Consider the following 16,285-nt stretch of genomic DNA (forward strand, 5'->3'; position numbering starts at 1 on the left):
CACCTCTTTACACCCTCATTCTTTTAAGATGTTCCTTTAAACCTCACTCAGCGCTGGGTCATCTACCCCAAAATCTCCTATGGCTCAGAAGAGGTATATAATTTTGATGCTGTTGGAAATGTAAATAAAATGTTGTTACTATTTGTTTTGGTTTCTGAGTTTATTTTGTTCTTGTGCAGCATGTTTGTGCTGTTGAAAGGAGCCACCAAGGAACAGGCCTTCAAGATTGGACAGGAGATTGCCGATGCTGTGACTGCCAAAAATCCAAAGCCTGTGAAACTAAAATTTGAGAAGGTGAGGTGTCTCCTTTCAATAATGGAGAGAAAGTAGAGCACAAATGTAGCAGCTACATTGGTCTGCATTTCCTGATGAGCAGGTTTGTAAAGATCTTGCCAACCATGTCGCCTGATCTTGATCATCTGATTTTGAAGAGAAATTAACATATTGAAGATGAAAATGAAATGAAGTAGGCTTCAAATTACGTTACTGTGAAAAGCCCCTAGTCGCCACATTCCGGCGCCTGTTCGGGAGGCTGGTATGGGAATTGAACCTGCGCTGCTGGCCTTGGTCTGCTTTACAAGCCAACTATTTAGCCCACTGTGCTAAACCAGCCCAGATCAAGTAATACCTATAACTTTCTACAGTAAGAAGTCTTACAACACCAGGTTAAAGTCCAACAGGTTTGGTCCAACAGCGTTGGACTTTAACCTGGTGTTGTAAGACCTCTTACTGTGCTCACCCTAGTCCAACGCCGGCATCTCCACGTTATAATTTACTAGGCACTTTTCAAGTTCCGGTTACTTTGGAAGGTGTGCACTGGCTGTTTGTGAGTCTGCCTGAGAAGTGGTGAATAAAATCAGGAGTTGTGGGAAGTTTCTGAGATTTTGTAGGAAAGTTATACATTTTCAACATCCTTGACCAAAGTGTCATAAGATGCTGCATTTGGAAATTATTAATAATTTAACTGTTTATCCTGAATTAAAAGGGACATTCTGTTCTTGGTAAGGTGTTTGGCAAAACATTACTTAACGTACAACATAATGGTGTAAAATGAGTTGTGGCTTATTTTACTCGTGCACATCATCCCAATATGATGAAAATCAAGAAGAGTTCTTCACATCCTCAATGTTTCATGAAAATACTTTGAAGCAATTTCATCAGCCTCAAATGAATCATATTTTACTTTCTTTGTGATGTTCTATTGCATAACCAAAAATCTCAAACTCTGAAGTGTTGTGTGATGGATGTTTTGTTTTGTTCTAATAGGTTTACTTACCATGTGTTTTGCAATCGAAGAAGCGGTACGTTGGTTATATGTATGAGAGTTTAGACCAGAAAGATCCTGTTTTTGATGCCAAGGGAATTGAAACTGTGCGGCGAGATTCCTGTCCTGCTGTTTCCAAGGTATGACTTATTTATGTGTCTTTCTTATTGATGCAAACTTACAAGTTCGGAGCAGGATTAGGCTATTCGGCTCCTCAAGCCTACTCCACCATTCAATAAGACCATAGCTGATCTGATTGTAACTTCAACCCCACATTCCTGTCTACTCCTCATAACCTTTCACCCCTTGTTAACCAAGAATCTTTCTAGTCCTTCCATAAAAATATTCAAAAATTCCACTTCTACTGCCTTTTAGAACCCTCTTGATTCTCAACCCTCTCCTCATCCCTGTCCTAAATGAGCAACCCCTTATTTTTGAATAAGTGATCCCTAATTCTATATTCTCCAACAAGAGGAAACATCTTTCCACATCCACCCTCAATACCCCTCAGGATCTAAGGGCAGCACGGTGGCGCAGTGGTTAGCACTGGGACTGAGGCGCTGAGGACCTGGGTTTGAATCCCGGCCCTGGGTCACTGTCCGTGTGGAGTTTGCACATTCTCCCCATGTCTGCGTGGGTTTCACCCCCACAACCCAAAGTTGTGCAGGGTAGGTGGATTGGCCACGCTAAATTGCCCCTTAATTGGAAAAAAAAATAATTGGGTATTCTAAATTTTTTTAAAAACTGATCAGGATCTCAAGTTTTGATCAAGTTGCCCCTTACTCTTCTTTACTCTAGCGGGCACAAACCTAAGATCTCCAACCTGTCTTCAGAAGGCTTGTATTAGTCGTAAACCTTCGCTGAATTGCTTCTAATGCATTTACATCCTTCCTTAAAGAAGGAGACCAATAAGTAGTGAGTATTAATAACCTCACTACTTTTGTAATTCCCCTCATTCCCTCCAGTCACTGTACAGTTTCCCCATATTGATCACACAATTTAAGAAAATAGTTTCCAAGTTCACAAACATTATTTTGTCTCCAAAGCTCGATGTTTTGGTGTTAAAATAATCTTGCAATTATCTTAAACTGGTTTTACTTGAGTTTGGCATGAAGGTTTCTATATCATACCCCACACAAGTGGAAGCAGAGCTTGCAAATCTGATTTGATGACTCCAAAATACAAAACTGGTCTTCAGGAGGAACACATTTCTCAGATCAGCTATCATCCAGAAATAGATCTGCATATAATAGGAGAATGTTGTCAGCCAATTTAAACACTGCCTACTCTCAGATAAAGCAAATGAGAAACCACCAGTTAACTTGTTTCTGGAGTTTATGGGTTGACTGTTTTCCTGAACATTGGGAAAACTATCTACTCTTTTACGACCGCCTGCAGTCAGTTCCAAGAGGCAGATAATGTAGGTTGACCCATGTAAGATAATCAGTCAGGATCTCAAATTTGTGTGGGGAACGGTGGTTCCCTGGCCCATTTTCCAAGGCAACTTCTTGATCAATCAGCTGGCTTGCCAACCAATAAGTGTCTCGTTTCTCATGGAGTATAAATTGTTGCTCATTTTGAAATTTGGCATTCTTACAACTGCCCTAATGAGTCCAAGATGAAAAGCATCAACAGCATGTTTCTTTTCTTCAGCAATATTCATAATCCAGATTGTTGACATTTTACTGTCAGCAACGCTGATAAAATGGGATCTCAACCGAATATCTTGCCTGAAAATAATCAAATACCAACCGAGGTTCTGTAAATCTTGTCTAGCCTTCTGATCGAATACAGAGTTCGACCCAAATCAGCTGACATTGTAATTTGAAATTAATTTGGCTGCTTTAGCACAGGGTAAATACTGCATGACCGAACGTCAACTGCTCCATAACGTCTTAAGCAAGCGACAGACATCAATGGATTTTAATAGAGACGGTGCACTACTGTGAAGCAGGTGGGATGCATAATTCTTGGCTGACCTGGTTCTATCGCTGAATGAAGCAACTTCTATTCTTTGTCTGAAGTCTCTTTGAAGATATTTGGAATCCGAGAAATGAGACCTATGCATATGAAAGGCTTTCCGGGAATCCCAAAAGTGCAGAAGGAGGCCATTCACCAGATCGAGTCTGCACCGGCCCACTCCCCCATAACCCCACCTAACCTGTACATCTTGGGACACCAGGGGCAATTTAGCATGGCCAATCCACCTAATCTGCACATCTTTGGATTGTGGGAGGAAACCGGAGCACCTGGAAGAAACCCATGCAGACACGGGGAGAACGTGCAAACTCCACAGTCACCCAAGACTGGAATTGAACCCAAATGTGGGCGTCTATCCCTTTCATGCAGAATAAGTCCTCTACCACTTGAGCTAATTTCCCCCCAAGTGGAAGGTATGTTCCAAACTTATCCAGAGGTGTCATGAATCTATTAATGTGGTGTTATTTTAATGGGATTATGATAGTTAGTTTTGAGCCAAATGCAGTCTTGCTTTGGGTATCACAGGAATGTCTGCTGCTGTTTCATTTGTGAATTTTTCTACAGATTCTAGAGCGCTCAATAAAGCTGTTGTTTGAAACAAGAGACATCAGTCAGATCAAGCAGTATGTTCAGAGACAATGCACAAAGGTACTGGAAGGGAAAGCCAGCATGCAGGATCTGACCTTTGCCAAAGAGTACCGTGGGAGTAATTCATATCGGCCTGGGGCATGTGTCCCTGCTCTTGAACTGACCAGGTGAGTGGTGCTGATGGAGCCAAGTAGGTTTCTGAAGGGATGATTGGACGAAAGTATGTTGGTTCAGTTGAGTGGTTTGAATAATAACATTGAATTCAGCATTTCGGCTGATATAAACCTATGGAAGGTGGGGAAAAAGTAGCTCCCTGGTTAGAACAAAGCTTCCACAGTGCTAACCAATGCACTGTGGTAAATTGCATTTCACAGCTGTGTCTCATTCCCAGGAGTGTTTGCAAATCTCCAGGAGCATTTGCAAATCTTATCTGGATAAAAACTTTAATTAAAAGTTTAATTAGACTAGTAATAAAATTAGACACTCATTTAAGTACCGGCTCGGGAGTGAATGAAAACTTATTAGCACTATTGAATAAAGGTAGAAAAGTTGAAACGTTAAATTAACATTTTATAGCCGTATCCTCCAGGATATTGCTAACTTGTGGTCCAGTTTCTATCGTGTATTCAACATCCTCCTCCAACTTATGACAACCAACAAATCCCCATGGCTACAAAGTGTGTACAGAATTGTTGAAGAAAATAGGTTACATATAAGGAATATATTGGCAGATTCACCAGTGTTGGTGAGAGTAAAACGGGACTTGACACCGGTTGAATGATGTAATTGAAACAGTTGTTCAGAAGGCTTATAGGATCCTTGGGTTTATAAATAGAGGCATTGAGTATAAAAGCAGGGAAGTGAAGCTACACCTCTACAAATCATTGGTCAGACCACATTTGGAATATTGTGTTCAGTTCTGGGCACCTTATTTAAGGAACTGTGTTAAAGCCTGGAGAGTGTGCAGAGGAGATTTACTAGAATTAAACCAGGAATGAGGGATATTAGATACAGGGAATGATTGGAGAAATTGGGCTTGTTCTCCTTGGAGCAGAGAAGATTAAGAGGTGACCTCGATGAGGTGTTCAAAGTTCTGAACAGTTTTGACAGGGTAAAGAAGGATATTCTGTTTCCACTCGTTGGTATGTCAGTGACTAGGGAGCCACAATTTCAAGGCGGTCAGCATGAGAGCTCGGAGTTGTTGGGATTTGGAATGCGCTGCCTGGGAGAGTGGTGGAGGTGGATTCCATAGGAGGTTTCAAAAGTGAGCTGGATATATATTTGAAAGGAAATTAATTCAGAAGGCTATGGAGAATGGGACTAGCTTGGTAGTTTTTTTGCGAATGGGTCATTGAACTTATTCAAGGCAGAGTGAGACAGATTTGTGATAGACAAGGGAGTCAGATTATTGGGGGGGGGTCCAGTTAGGAAAGTGGAGTTGAGACCATAACCAGATCAACCATGATCTTACCAAATGGCGGACAGGCTCAAAGGGCCGGATTGCCTACTCCTGCTATGATGTTCCCAAGCAACTACAGGGCTCTTAGCCTAACAAGAATAAATCGGCATAGGGGTCGGATTAGACCAATCACTCACAATGAATAACAGCAAGCACGTTATATTGTACAAAGAACAATACAGCACAGGAAAAAGCCCTTTGGCCCTCCAAGCCTGCGCCGATCACGTGTGACCAACCCGCCTGTATCCCTCTATACCCCGTCTGTTCATGTGTCTATCTAGATAAGTCTTAAAAGTCGCTAACGTATCTGCCTCAACCACCTCACATGACAGTGCATTCCAGGCCACCACCACCCTCTGTTTAAAAAGAACTTTCCCCGCACATCTCCACTGAACCTTTCCCTCCTCACCTTGAACTTGCGCCCCCTTGTAATTGTCATTTCCACCCCTGAAAAAAGCCTCCATCTGTTCACCCCATCTCATAATTTCATAAACTTCTATCAGGTCGCCCCTCAGCCTCCGTCTTTCTTGGGAGAACAATCCCAGTTTATTCAATCTCTCCTCATAGCTAATACCCTCCATACCAGGCAATATTCTGGTAAACTCTTTCTGTACTCTCTTCAAAGCCTCCACATCCTTCTGGAACTGTGGTGACCAGAATTGGCCACAGTATTCCAAACGTGCCCTAACCAACATTCTATATAACTGTTATATAATTTTGAAAACTTTGACACTTAATGCCCCTTCTGATGGCAAGCATGCCATATTTTTGCTTTGCCACCATTTCCACCTGTGCTGCCACTTTTAAAGATCTGTGGACCTGCACGCCAAGATCTCTGTGTATCTATGTTCCTGATGGTTCTGCCATTTATTTTATAGCTCCCACCTGAATTGGATCTACCAAAATGCTCACCTCGCGTTTGTCCGGGTTAAATTCCATCTGCAATTTCTCTGCCCAATTTTGCAGACTATCTATATCAGGGGTGGGCAAACTACGGCCCGTGGGCCGCATGCGGCCCGCCAAAGGTCTTTATGCGGCCCACCAAGATCAAGTCATCAAAAAAAAAAAAAATTTTTAATAATTATTTTTTTTTTAATAAGGTTAATGGGGGAGCTGTTGGGTTACTGGTATAGGTGGATACGTTGACTTGAGTAGGGTGATCATTGCTCAGCACAACATCGAGGGCCGAAGGGCCTGTTCTGTGCTGTACTGTTCTATGTTCTATATGAGGCGCCCAGAATCATAACCGGGTGAAGCACCATTTTTGAAAAGTAGAGAAAAAGAGGGCTACAGGCAGGATGCCGCCGGGGGAAGCGCTGAGGTATATGCCGCACGCTAATTGGTTACAACCGGGACTATTAATTAATATACTATGCGGCCCTTTAAAATTGTGAATTTCTGAATGTGGCCCTTGCACGGAAAAGTTTGCCCACCCCTGATCTATATCCTGTTGTATTCTCTGACAACCTTCATCGCTATCCGCAACTCCTGCAATCTTAGTATCATCCACAGACTTGCTAATCAGACCCGCTACGTTTTCTTCCAAGTCATTTTGTGTGTGTGTGTATTATATATATTACAAACAACAACACCACTAGCTACAGACCTCCATTTGGAAAAATACCTTCCACTGCTACCCTCTGTCCTCTATAGCCATGCCAGTTCTGAATCCATCCAGCCAGTTCACCCCTGAGCCCGTGTGATTTAATCATTTGCACCAGCCTGCCATGAGGGACCTTGTAAAATGCTTTACTAAAGACCATGTAGACAACATCACAGCCCTTCCCTCACCAATCATTTTTGACACCTCCTGAAACTCAATTAAGTTAATGAGACATGACATCCCTCGTACAAAGCCATACTGTCTGTCGCTACTACGAACATTCACTTCCCAATATGCATAGATCCTATCTTGGAATCTTTTCCAACAATTTCACTATCACTAATGTCAAGCTCACTGGCCTATAATTACCCGAGTTATCCTGGCTACCCTTAAACAACGGAAAACATTGGCTAACCTCCAATCCTCTGAGACTTCGCCTGTGGCCAACGAGGAAACAAAGATTTCTGTTAGAGGCCCAGCGATTTAATCTCTTGTCTCCCTCAGTAATTTGGGATAGATGCCATCTGGCCCTGGGGATTTGTCTACATTAATGCTTTTTAACACACCTAACACCTCCTCCCTCGTAATAATGACATATTCCATTATGACTTGAGACACCACCAATCAGCATGTCCCTCTCCTTTGTGAATACCGATGCATAGTACCCATTAAAGATCTTCCTTTGGTTCTACGCATAATTTCCCTCCTTTGAACTTTCTCCAGCTACCCTCTTGTTCCTAACATATGTATAAAATGCCTTTGGATTCTCCTTAATCGTGTCTGCCAAGGATATTTTGTGACCCCCTTTTTGTCCTCCTAGCTCCCTGCTTGAGCTCTTTTCTACTTTCCTGTTTTCAAGTGCTTTATCTGTTTTCAAGTGCTTTATCTGTTTTTAGTTGCCTAGATTTCATATGCATCCTTTTTCTTTTTGACTAGACTCACCGTTTCCCTGGTCACCCACAGTTTGCATTTCCATCAACTGCTCCTTAAAAGTCTCCCACATGCCAAATGTAGATTTACCTTCAAACAGCCTCTCAAACAACAGCCTCTAAATCCTTCCAAATCTGGTTGTAGTTAGCACCTTAACCCTAAGCCAACTCTCGTCCTTTTCCGAGTATCTGAAAGCTTACGGAATGGGGCTGGTTTAGCTCACTCAGCTAAATCGCTGGCTTTTAAAGCAGACCAAGCAGGCCAGCAGCACGGTTCGATTCCCGTACCAACTTCCCCGGACAGGCGCCGGAATGTGGCGACTAGGGGCTTTTCACGGTAACTTCATTGAAGCCTACTCGTGACAATAAGCGATTTTAATTTTTTATTTCAATTGTGGTCACTTGTTCGCTACATGTTCCCCCACTGCAACCTTGAAGATCTGGCTGGGCTCGTTCCCTATTACTAGGCCCCCATTCTCGTTGGACTATCCACACATTTTTCCAAAAATCCTCCCTGGACACAGTTAACATATTTCTCACCATCCGGATTTTCAGTTAATATGAGGGAAATTAAAGTCTCCCCTACAACAAACCTATTATTTCTACACCTATCCAGAATCTGCTTACATATCTGTTCTTCAACTTCCTGTTGGCTGTTGAGAGGCCGGTCGTACACCCCCATCAGAGTGACTGCCCCCTTCCTGTTTCGGAACTCTACCCACAGTGCCTCGTTACTTGATTCTTCCAAGATGTTCTCCCTCAATACAGCTGTAATCTGTTCTCTAACTAGTATTGCCACTACTTTTACCTTCCTCCCTGTCTCACTTAAACACCTATATCCTGGAATATTTAGCTGCCAGTCCTGTCCCATTTTTAACCAAGTCTCCGTTATAGCAACCACATCCAAAATTATTCAAGGCTCTAAGTTCATCTGTCTTACCTGTTATACTGATGCACTCCAGACCTCCCGGCCCATGAGTTCGACCTGCCCTTCCTCATAGCCAGCCTGACCCTGGTATCATGCTCGTCCCCAGCCTCTACATTTGCTGGCTTACTGTTCTGATTCCCATCCCCCTGCCAGAACAGGACAATCCTGCTCAAACAATATTAAGATAGCTTGGAATAATGTTGCACATCCAGAATCCCAACCCTTTTAATCCTCCCAGTGCAAATCCATCTAGTCTGTCCCACCGAGGTGTGCTGTCTTGTTTATCACGTTAAAATAATGATCTTTATTAGTGCCACGAGTAAGCTTACATTAACACTGCAATTAAAGTGCGGCACGGTGGCACAGTGGTTAGCACTGGTGCCTCACAGTGCTGAGGTCCCAGGTTCGATCCCGGCTCTGGGTCATTGTCCATGTGGAGTTTGCACATTCTTCCAGTGTTTGTATGGGTTTCGCCCCACAACCCAAAGATGTGCAGGATAGGTGGATTGGCCTCGCTGAATTGCCCCTTAATTGGAAAAAATGAATTGGATACTCTAAATTTTTTTTAAAAATGTTTTAATTACTGCAACAAAGTTACTGAGAAAAGCCCCTAGTCACCACATTCCGGCGCCTGTTCGGGTACACAGAGGGAGAATTCAGAATGTCCAATTCACCTAACAGCGTGTCTTTCGGGACTTGTGGGAGGAAACTGGAGCACCCGGAGAAAACCCACACAGACTGGGGAGAACGTGCAGACTCTGCAGTCAGTGACCCGAACCCCGGCTCCTGGCGCTGTGAAGCAACAGTACTAGCCACTGTGCTAAGGTGCTGCCCAATTTCCACCTTCTCTGAGCCATGTGATCTTCCAGGAGGTTTTAAAAGTCAGACCTGTTATGGAGTTGGATTGGGCTGGGGGTGGGTAGGAGGGACCTGGAATATGTTACCATTGCCCAACCCCATTTAGCCAAACAAAACGAGTCCAGACTGTCATAGTGGCCCTGATATATGGTGCGTACTTTTAGCAAGAGATAATCTCTGCCCCAGGCAGGAATGATGTGGCTTTTTCTTGGAGGTAAACAGTAAATCAGCATTCACCACACAAGCCCATTCCAATATGTCATTCTTCTGTGGGCAAAGAAGAACTGCCTAATACCTAACCTAATATATAAATTGTAAGCATAACTACTCTTCCTCTAACCTATCCGATTGAAATAATTAGTGTCCATAAAATGATATTTTCCTAAATTAAACATTGTTTGCCGTCGGTGGTAATCAGCCAGAGATTTTGTTACCCATGTTTGACCTGATGCCATGTGACTTGATGGGGTCCGGAGTCGATGTTGAGGACTTGCAGGGCTCCTGTCTGTATACCACTGTGATGCCACCTCTGCTGGGTCTGTCCGGTGGAACAGGACGTACCCAGGAATGGTGATGGAGCAGTCGGGCATATTGGCTGTAAAATATGATTCAGTAAATATTACCACTTCAGGCTGTTGCCTCCCAATTTTGGCAGAAAGCCCCCAACGTTAATGAGGAGGACTTTACAGGGCTGGGTGTGCCATTATTTCCAGTGCCTAAGTCGATGGCAGGCAGTGTCTGGTTTCCTTTTTGACTTTACTGAAGCAATTTGGCACAATTGAGCTGGGCAATTGCAGAGGGCAGTTAAGAGACAACCACATTGCTGTTGGTGTGGAATCACATGTAGACCAGGTAAGGACAGCACATTTCCTTCCTTAAAGGGCACTAGCGAAGCTCCCAGACTGGTTTTTAAGGCAATTGATAGCTTCAAGGCGCATTATTGAGAGCAGCTTTCGATTGAATTTAATAATCAAATTAAAATTCTGCTAGCTACTTTAGTGGGATTAATACCATCTCTATTCAGTGAGGTCTCCACTGCATGTGACTGATTCCCTCATGACTGTTCTCTAATTCCTTCCTTTTAGACATTACAGAGTTAATATGTTGCATGGCTCTCGCCACCTATCAGCTTGGAATGTCAGCTCTTGTGTCTAATTTAATATCACTCCCGTAAAGAACTATGTCAATTGTCCGTTTTTTTTTATGTTCTTCAAATATATTCATTACGATGAGGAAGCTCTACTAGATCCAATTTTTTTTTTTTTAATTGCCTATGGTTGATGAGGCTAAATTCTGTCCCTTCTACATTGGGCTACCATTGGGTTATTTTCAAATGGTGTGTTTCCACCTCACACCTGACAGTTGAGTAAATTTGTTAATGAGGTGACTTTAATGGGCCTGTCACCCTTGGGCTTACATCTGCCACTCTTTTTGAGTTTGGGACAGGATTTGTCTTTGTCAGTGCTGGCAACCTGTGGCTCCCTCCGAATGACAGAAAGCGCTGAATACTTGTGCTTAATTTTGATCACAGCGCGGTTATGTTACGGGGAAACCAGGAGAAGGTTGCAGGAAAATCAGACGCACAACATAGAAAATCAATAAAAAGTTGGCTATGGGATGAAGACCACAGTGTATTTTTTTTAAAATGGTGTAGATCCAGCAAACCTAGAACATTGCTTCAAAATGCCTCACCCAGGATCAGAGAACATGAATTACACTTAATACAGCTACCAGAAAAAAATGTATTTGTTCACTGCGCTGAGAATTTGAAACACTTGTCCAGGTAAGGGAATGAAAGTATAAAGATGAGGATTTGTCAAGTACAATTAATGTACTGTCAGACGTGTAGGTTAATGTACCATCAGGATGGGCTCTGGCTGAACAACTTTTGTCTCGGTCCCAACTCTAGTTTATGCTTTGAGAGTTTACTTCATAGAAAACTGTTGTTGCTGATCAAGTAAGGGTGGGCTGCGGGTCACCCCTGCTGCTTTTTACAGGTGAAAATGCATCATGGACTTGTGGCCATTTGTGGACAGCATTCTAGATGAAGCGTGTGGTGGGGGTTGCTGCTGCCTCCTGAGGGAGCTGAGACACCAAAAGGCAGGCATTCTGATGCAGCCCTGCTAATGAGGCAGGGAGGGCAGATTTGCTGGCACCTGAGGAGAATATTGTTCCGTCTGCAGTCTTGAACACGCTTTCTTTGCTTACCGCACATTGCTCAGTGCCACAAAGAAAGCCAGAAAGTTCCAGCGCCACCTTGACAGTAAAAATGGGTCAGATTCCGTTGAAAGTAACCTGTTTTGGCTCTACTCTTGCTGAAGAATAGCTGCTGTAATACCTCTGCTCACCCTTTTGGGGTTGGAGCATCAGAAGATATCAAATCAAATCCAAAAAAAAGGAAAGACTGTTCCGGGGGCTGTTATAAATTCCGACATAAACGCTGCATGAGATGTAGGATTGCATTCTGATGTTTCCTTTTGTAGAAACAGTTTTGAAATTTTCTGATGCAATTTTCTAATGGGCAGCACGGTAGCATTGTGGATAGCGCAATTGCTTCACAGCTCCGGGGTCCCAGGTTCGATTCCGGCTTGGGTCACTGTCTGTGCGGAGTCTGCACATCCTCCCCGTGTGTGCGCGGGTTTCCTCCGAAGCTCCGATTTCCTCCCACAGTCCAAAGATGTGCAGGTTAGATGGATTGGCCATGCTAAATTGCCCTTAGTTCCCGTACCAGCCTCCCCGGACAGGCGCCGGAATGTGGCGACTAGGGGCTTTTCACAGTAACTTCATTGAAGCCTACTTGTGACAATAAGCGATTTTCAATTTCATTTTCATTTTCAAAATGCCCCTTAGCGTTGGGTGGGGTTACTGGGTTATGGGGATAGGGTGGATGTGTTGACCTTGGATAGGGTGCTCTTTCCAAGAGCCGGGCAGACTTGATGGGCCGAATGGCCTCCTTCTGCACTGTAAATTCTATGATCTATAAGTCATTTGGTGGCGGGGGAATATTGGTCCTTTGCATTCCACGCAATTGCACTGCTTTTGTACTTATGGAGTGCAGATTTATTATAAACTCTTCTGTTGCTTTTTCATCCAAGTTCACATCCCTTTTACCTTGTAACCTACAGGAGAGCGATCCCAAAATGAGTGCCTGCTACTGTGTTCAAATTGTCATTTGTATCATTTCTGTTCCTTCCAGTTGGAAAATAGAGACCCAAGTCAATATATTCCACTTGCGTGGACAATATAACAATGTGGGAATTTGTCCTTTAAAAATGGCTCCTGCTTTTTTTAAAGTCTCATTTTGGTGGGTCTGGAATTAGACCTGACCAGCCTCGTGTTCATCTGCTTTGTACCTTTATGCTGTTCTGTGCCACGCGCTGCTGGGATTTGAACTTGTGCCAAGTTGATTGTCTGTACAATAGCTCAACGTGTTTAAAGTGGGCCAGAAAAGGAGCTGGTTCCACTGATAGACTAACATAGCAACAGATCTGAATGGTTTCACCTCTCTCCGATGTACTCCAGCCCCAATTTGCCAGGCCCTCTGGATGTTCAGGCTATTTTGTTCCTCGCTCCCAGTGACAGCCCCTTTTGGCCCTTGTTGCATCCTTTTAAAAAGCCCTCCCTTGCATTTTGTATAATTGAATTATAAAATCCTGACAGTGCAGAAGGCGGTCATTTGGTCCAACAAGTCTGCATGACCCACCAAAAGAGCACCCTGCCCAGGCCCACTCCCCCATCCGATCTCCGTAACCCCACCCACTAAGGGGCAATTTAGCATGGCCAATCCACCTAACCTGCACATCTTTGGACTGGGAGGAAACAGAGCACCCGGAGGAAACCCACGCAGACACGGAGATAACGTGCAAACTCCACACGGTCCCTCAAGGTGGGAATCGAATCTGGGTCCCTGGCTCCGTGATGCAGCAGTGCTAACCACTTCTACCATGCCACCCCATTGTCAAGCACCAGGTCCGTTGTCTGTCAAGTTCTGAGATGCCTTATGTGCTATTGAAATATAAGTTTTGCTTAGCAACACTGAAAAGTGTGTATGTTTAATTAATATTGTAAATCATTTTCAGCTTGTGGCTGAAGGATGCTTCCACATGGTGCCACCTGCTGGTTAATGCAGAATCTGCAGTGCCCAGTGGAGCTGCATTGAAGCAGTTTGAATGGAATATTTTAACACTTTTGTGCATTAATATAAAAGGGCTTTCAAATCGCACCAATGCAATCTTCAGTAAATCCCGAGAGTGCATCCAGGTAGGGGAATGGTGTGAATCAGCTATTGAAATAATAGTCATTTTTCCACGTGCTATTTGTGATCTTTATCAATGACTTGGAGGAGGGGACTGACGGGTGGGTCAGTAAATTTGCTGATGACACCAAGATTGGTGGAGTAGTGGATGAGGTGGAGGGCTGTTGTAGGCTGCAAAGAGACATTGATAGGATGCAGAGCTGGGCTGTAAAATGGCAGATGGAGTTTAACCCTGATAATTGCGAGGTGATTCATTTTGGTAGAAAAAATTTGAATGCGGATTACAGGGTCAATGGCAGGGTTCTGAGGAATGTGGAGGAACAGAGAGATCTTGGGGTTCATGTCCATAGATCTCTGAAGGTTGGCACTCAAATGAATAGAGCCGTGAAGAAGGCTTATAGTGTGTTAGCGTTTATTAACAGGGGCTTGAGTTTAAGAGCCGCGGGGTTATGCTGCAACTGTACAGGACCCTGGTGAGACCACATTTGGAGTAGTGTGTGCAGTTCTGGTCACCTCATTATAGGAAGGATGTGGAAGCATTGGAAAGGGTGCAAAGGAGATTTACCAGGATGTTGCCTGGTTTGCAGGATAGGTCTAATGAGGAAAGGTTGAGGGAGCTAGGGCTTTTCACTTTGGAGCGGAGGAGGATGAGAGGCGACTTAATAGAGGTTTATAAGATGATGAGGGGGATAGATGGAGTGGACGTTCAGAGACTTATTTCCTCGGGTGAATGTAGCTGTTACAAGGGGCATAACTATAAGCTTCAGGGTGGGAGATATAGGAGGGATGTCCGAAGTAGGTTCTTTACTCAGAGAGTGGTTAGGGTGCGGAATGGACTGCCTGCTGTGATAGTGGAGTCGGACACTTTAGGAACTTTCAAGTGGTTATTGGATAGGCACATGGAGCACAGCAGAATGACAGGGAGTGGGATAGCTTGATCTTGGTTTCGGACAATGCTTGGTACAACATCGAGGACCGAAGGGCCTGTTCTGTGCTGTACTGTTCTATGTTCACGTTGATACAGTATTAACTCAAATTGCTAATGCTTGTCTTGTTCCCATACAGGAGGATGCTGTCATATGATCGGCGTTCTGAGCCCAGGGCAGGCGAGAGAGTTCCTTACGTCATTGTGTACGGAGTGCCGGGTGTGCCCCTCATTCAGCTCGTCAGACGGCCGATTGAGGTGCTGCAGGATCCCAGCTTGAGACTGAATGCGACCTACTACATCACCAAACAGATCCTGCCACCTCTCAACAGGGTTTTCTCCCTGATTGGTGTAGATGTCTTCAGCTGGTACCATGAGCTACCCAGGGTAAGAATCACGTTGGATTTGTATCACCTTGTTTAGTTCTCATTCACCTGGCCACTGACTCGTGTCTAAGTTCTTGACTATCAGGAGCATCAACAGAAATGCATCGACGTGAATGCAAAGGAGCTCCGAAAAGGCGGATGTTCTCAAGTGTTTTATGTTGCGCTGTTGCAGTGATTACTCATGTAGGGAGACCCAGTTCTCTCCCACTTGCCTCTGCTGTGGCTGCATTGACCTTGGGGCTGCATGCTCCCTCTTGGTCAAGGAGCCACTTGGTCAGACACTGGCCTGTTCCAGCACAGCAAACACAACATAATGATAGATAATTGATCGTGATGAAGGAATGTTGACTCGAACGCTCCCTACTCTTACAATGTTTTAAACATTTAAAAAAGTCGAGCTGCATAATCTCTCTGTCCCATCTTCAGTTTGAAAGATGGAAGGTCAGCGTTTTCTCAGTGATCCAGTAACTAAGTTTCTCGGTACTTTGGGTTGGCTGTGAGTTTTCACTTCCTGCACGGCCTGATTTCAGCTATGGAAATAAGAGATCTGCTGTTGATTTGGCTTCTGCTTGCCCAGGTTAAGAATGGAAGGAAGTTAGTTGGTAATCTAGCTGGTGGCTGTTATCCAGTGAGCCCAGTTGTTATAAAGTGTGCACTTGTGATAATCATAGAACCCCTACAGTGCAGAAGGAGGCCATTGGGCCCATTGAGTCTCCACTGACCCTCTGAGAGAGCTCCCTACCTTGGCCCACTCCCCTGCTCTATCCCCACAACCTGCACATCTTTGGACACTAAGGGGCAATTTAGCATGGCCAATATATCTGACTTGCACATCTTTGTGAGTGTGGGAGAATACCAGAGCATCCGGAAACCCACACAGACAGTAAATTCCGCAGTCAACCTAGGTTGGAATGAATCCCTGGTGCAGTGCAAAGCACCCTGTCACCGTGCTGCCCAATGTTTCGCCAATGCTCCAGGCACACCCATGAAGAATGGTGACTCGGTCTGGCTGCTGGAGAGTTATCAGTAACTCTGAAATACCCTCAAGGCCAGTTATTTACTGTTCTAACCCCCATACCATTCAGCTGCACACACTTTGCGGTCCTGGAT

General features: G+C 44.2%; 1 protein-coding gene across 1 annotated transcript in view; it reads left to right on the forward strand.

Annotated features, from left to right (window-relative positions):
- The window catches only part of rev3l (REV3 like, DNA directed polymerase zeta catalytic subunit), a 244,539-nt gene that overhangs the window by 219,358 nt on the left and 8,896 nt on the right, over positions 1-16,285 (forward strand). Inside the window, exons 27-30 of the mRNA XM_038799147.1 lie at positions 180-294; positions 1,267-1,404; positions 3,809-3,999; positions 14,930-15,176. Coding sequence (XP_038655075.1) covers positions 180-294; positions 1,267-1,404; positions 3,809-3,999; positions 14,930-15,176 — 691 coding nt within the window. The remainder of the gene's footprint in view (positions 1-179; positions 295-1,266; positions 1,405-3,808; positions 4,000-14,929; positions 15,177-16,285) is intronic.

This window comes from Scyliorhinus canicula, chromosome 6 (genome assembly GCF_902713615.1).
Source record: "Scyliorhinus canicula chromosome 6, sScyCan1.1, whole genome shotgun sequence".
In the NCBI taxonomy this organism is placed as follows: Eukaryota; Metazoa; Chordata; class Chondrichthyes; order Carcharhiniformes; family Scyliorhinidae; genus Scyliorhinus; species Scyliorhinus canicula.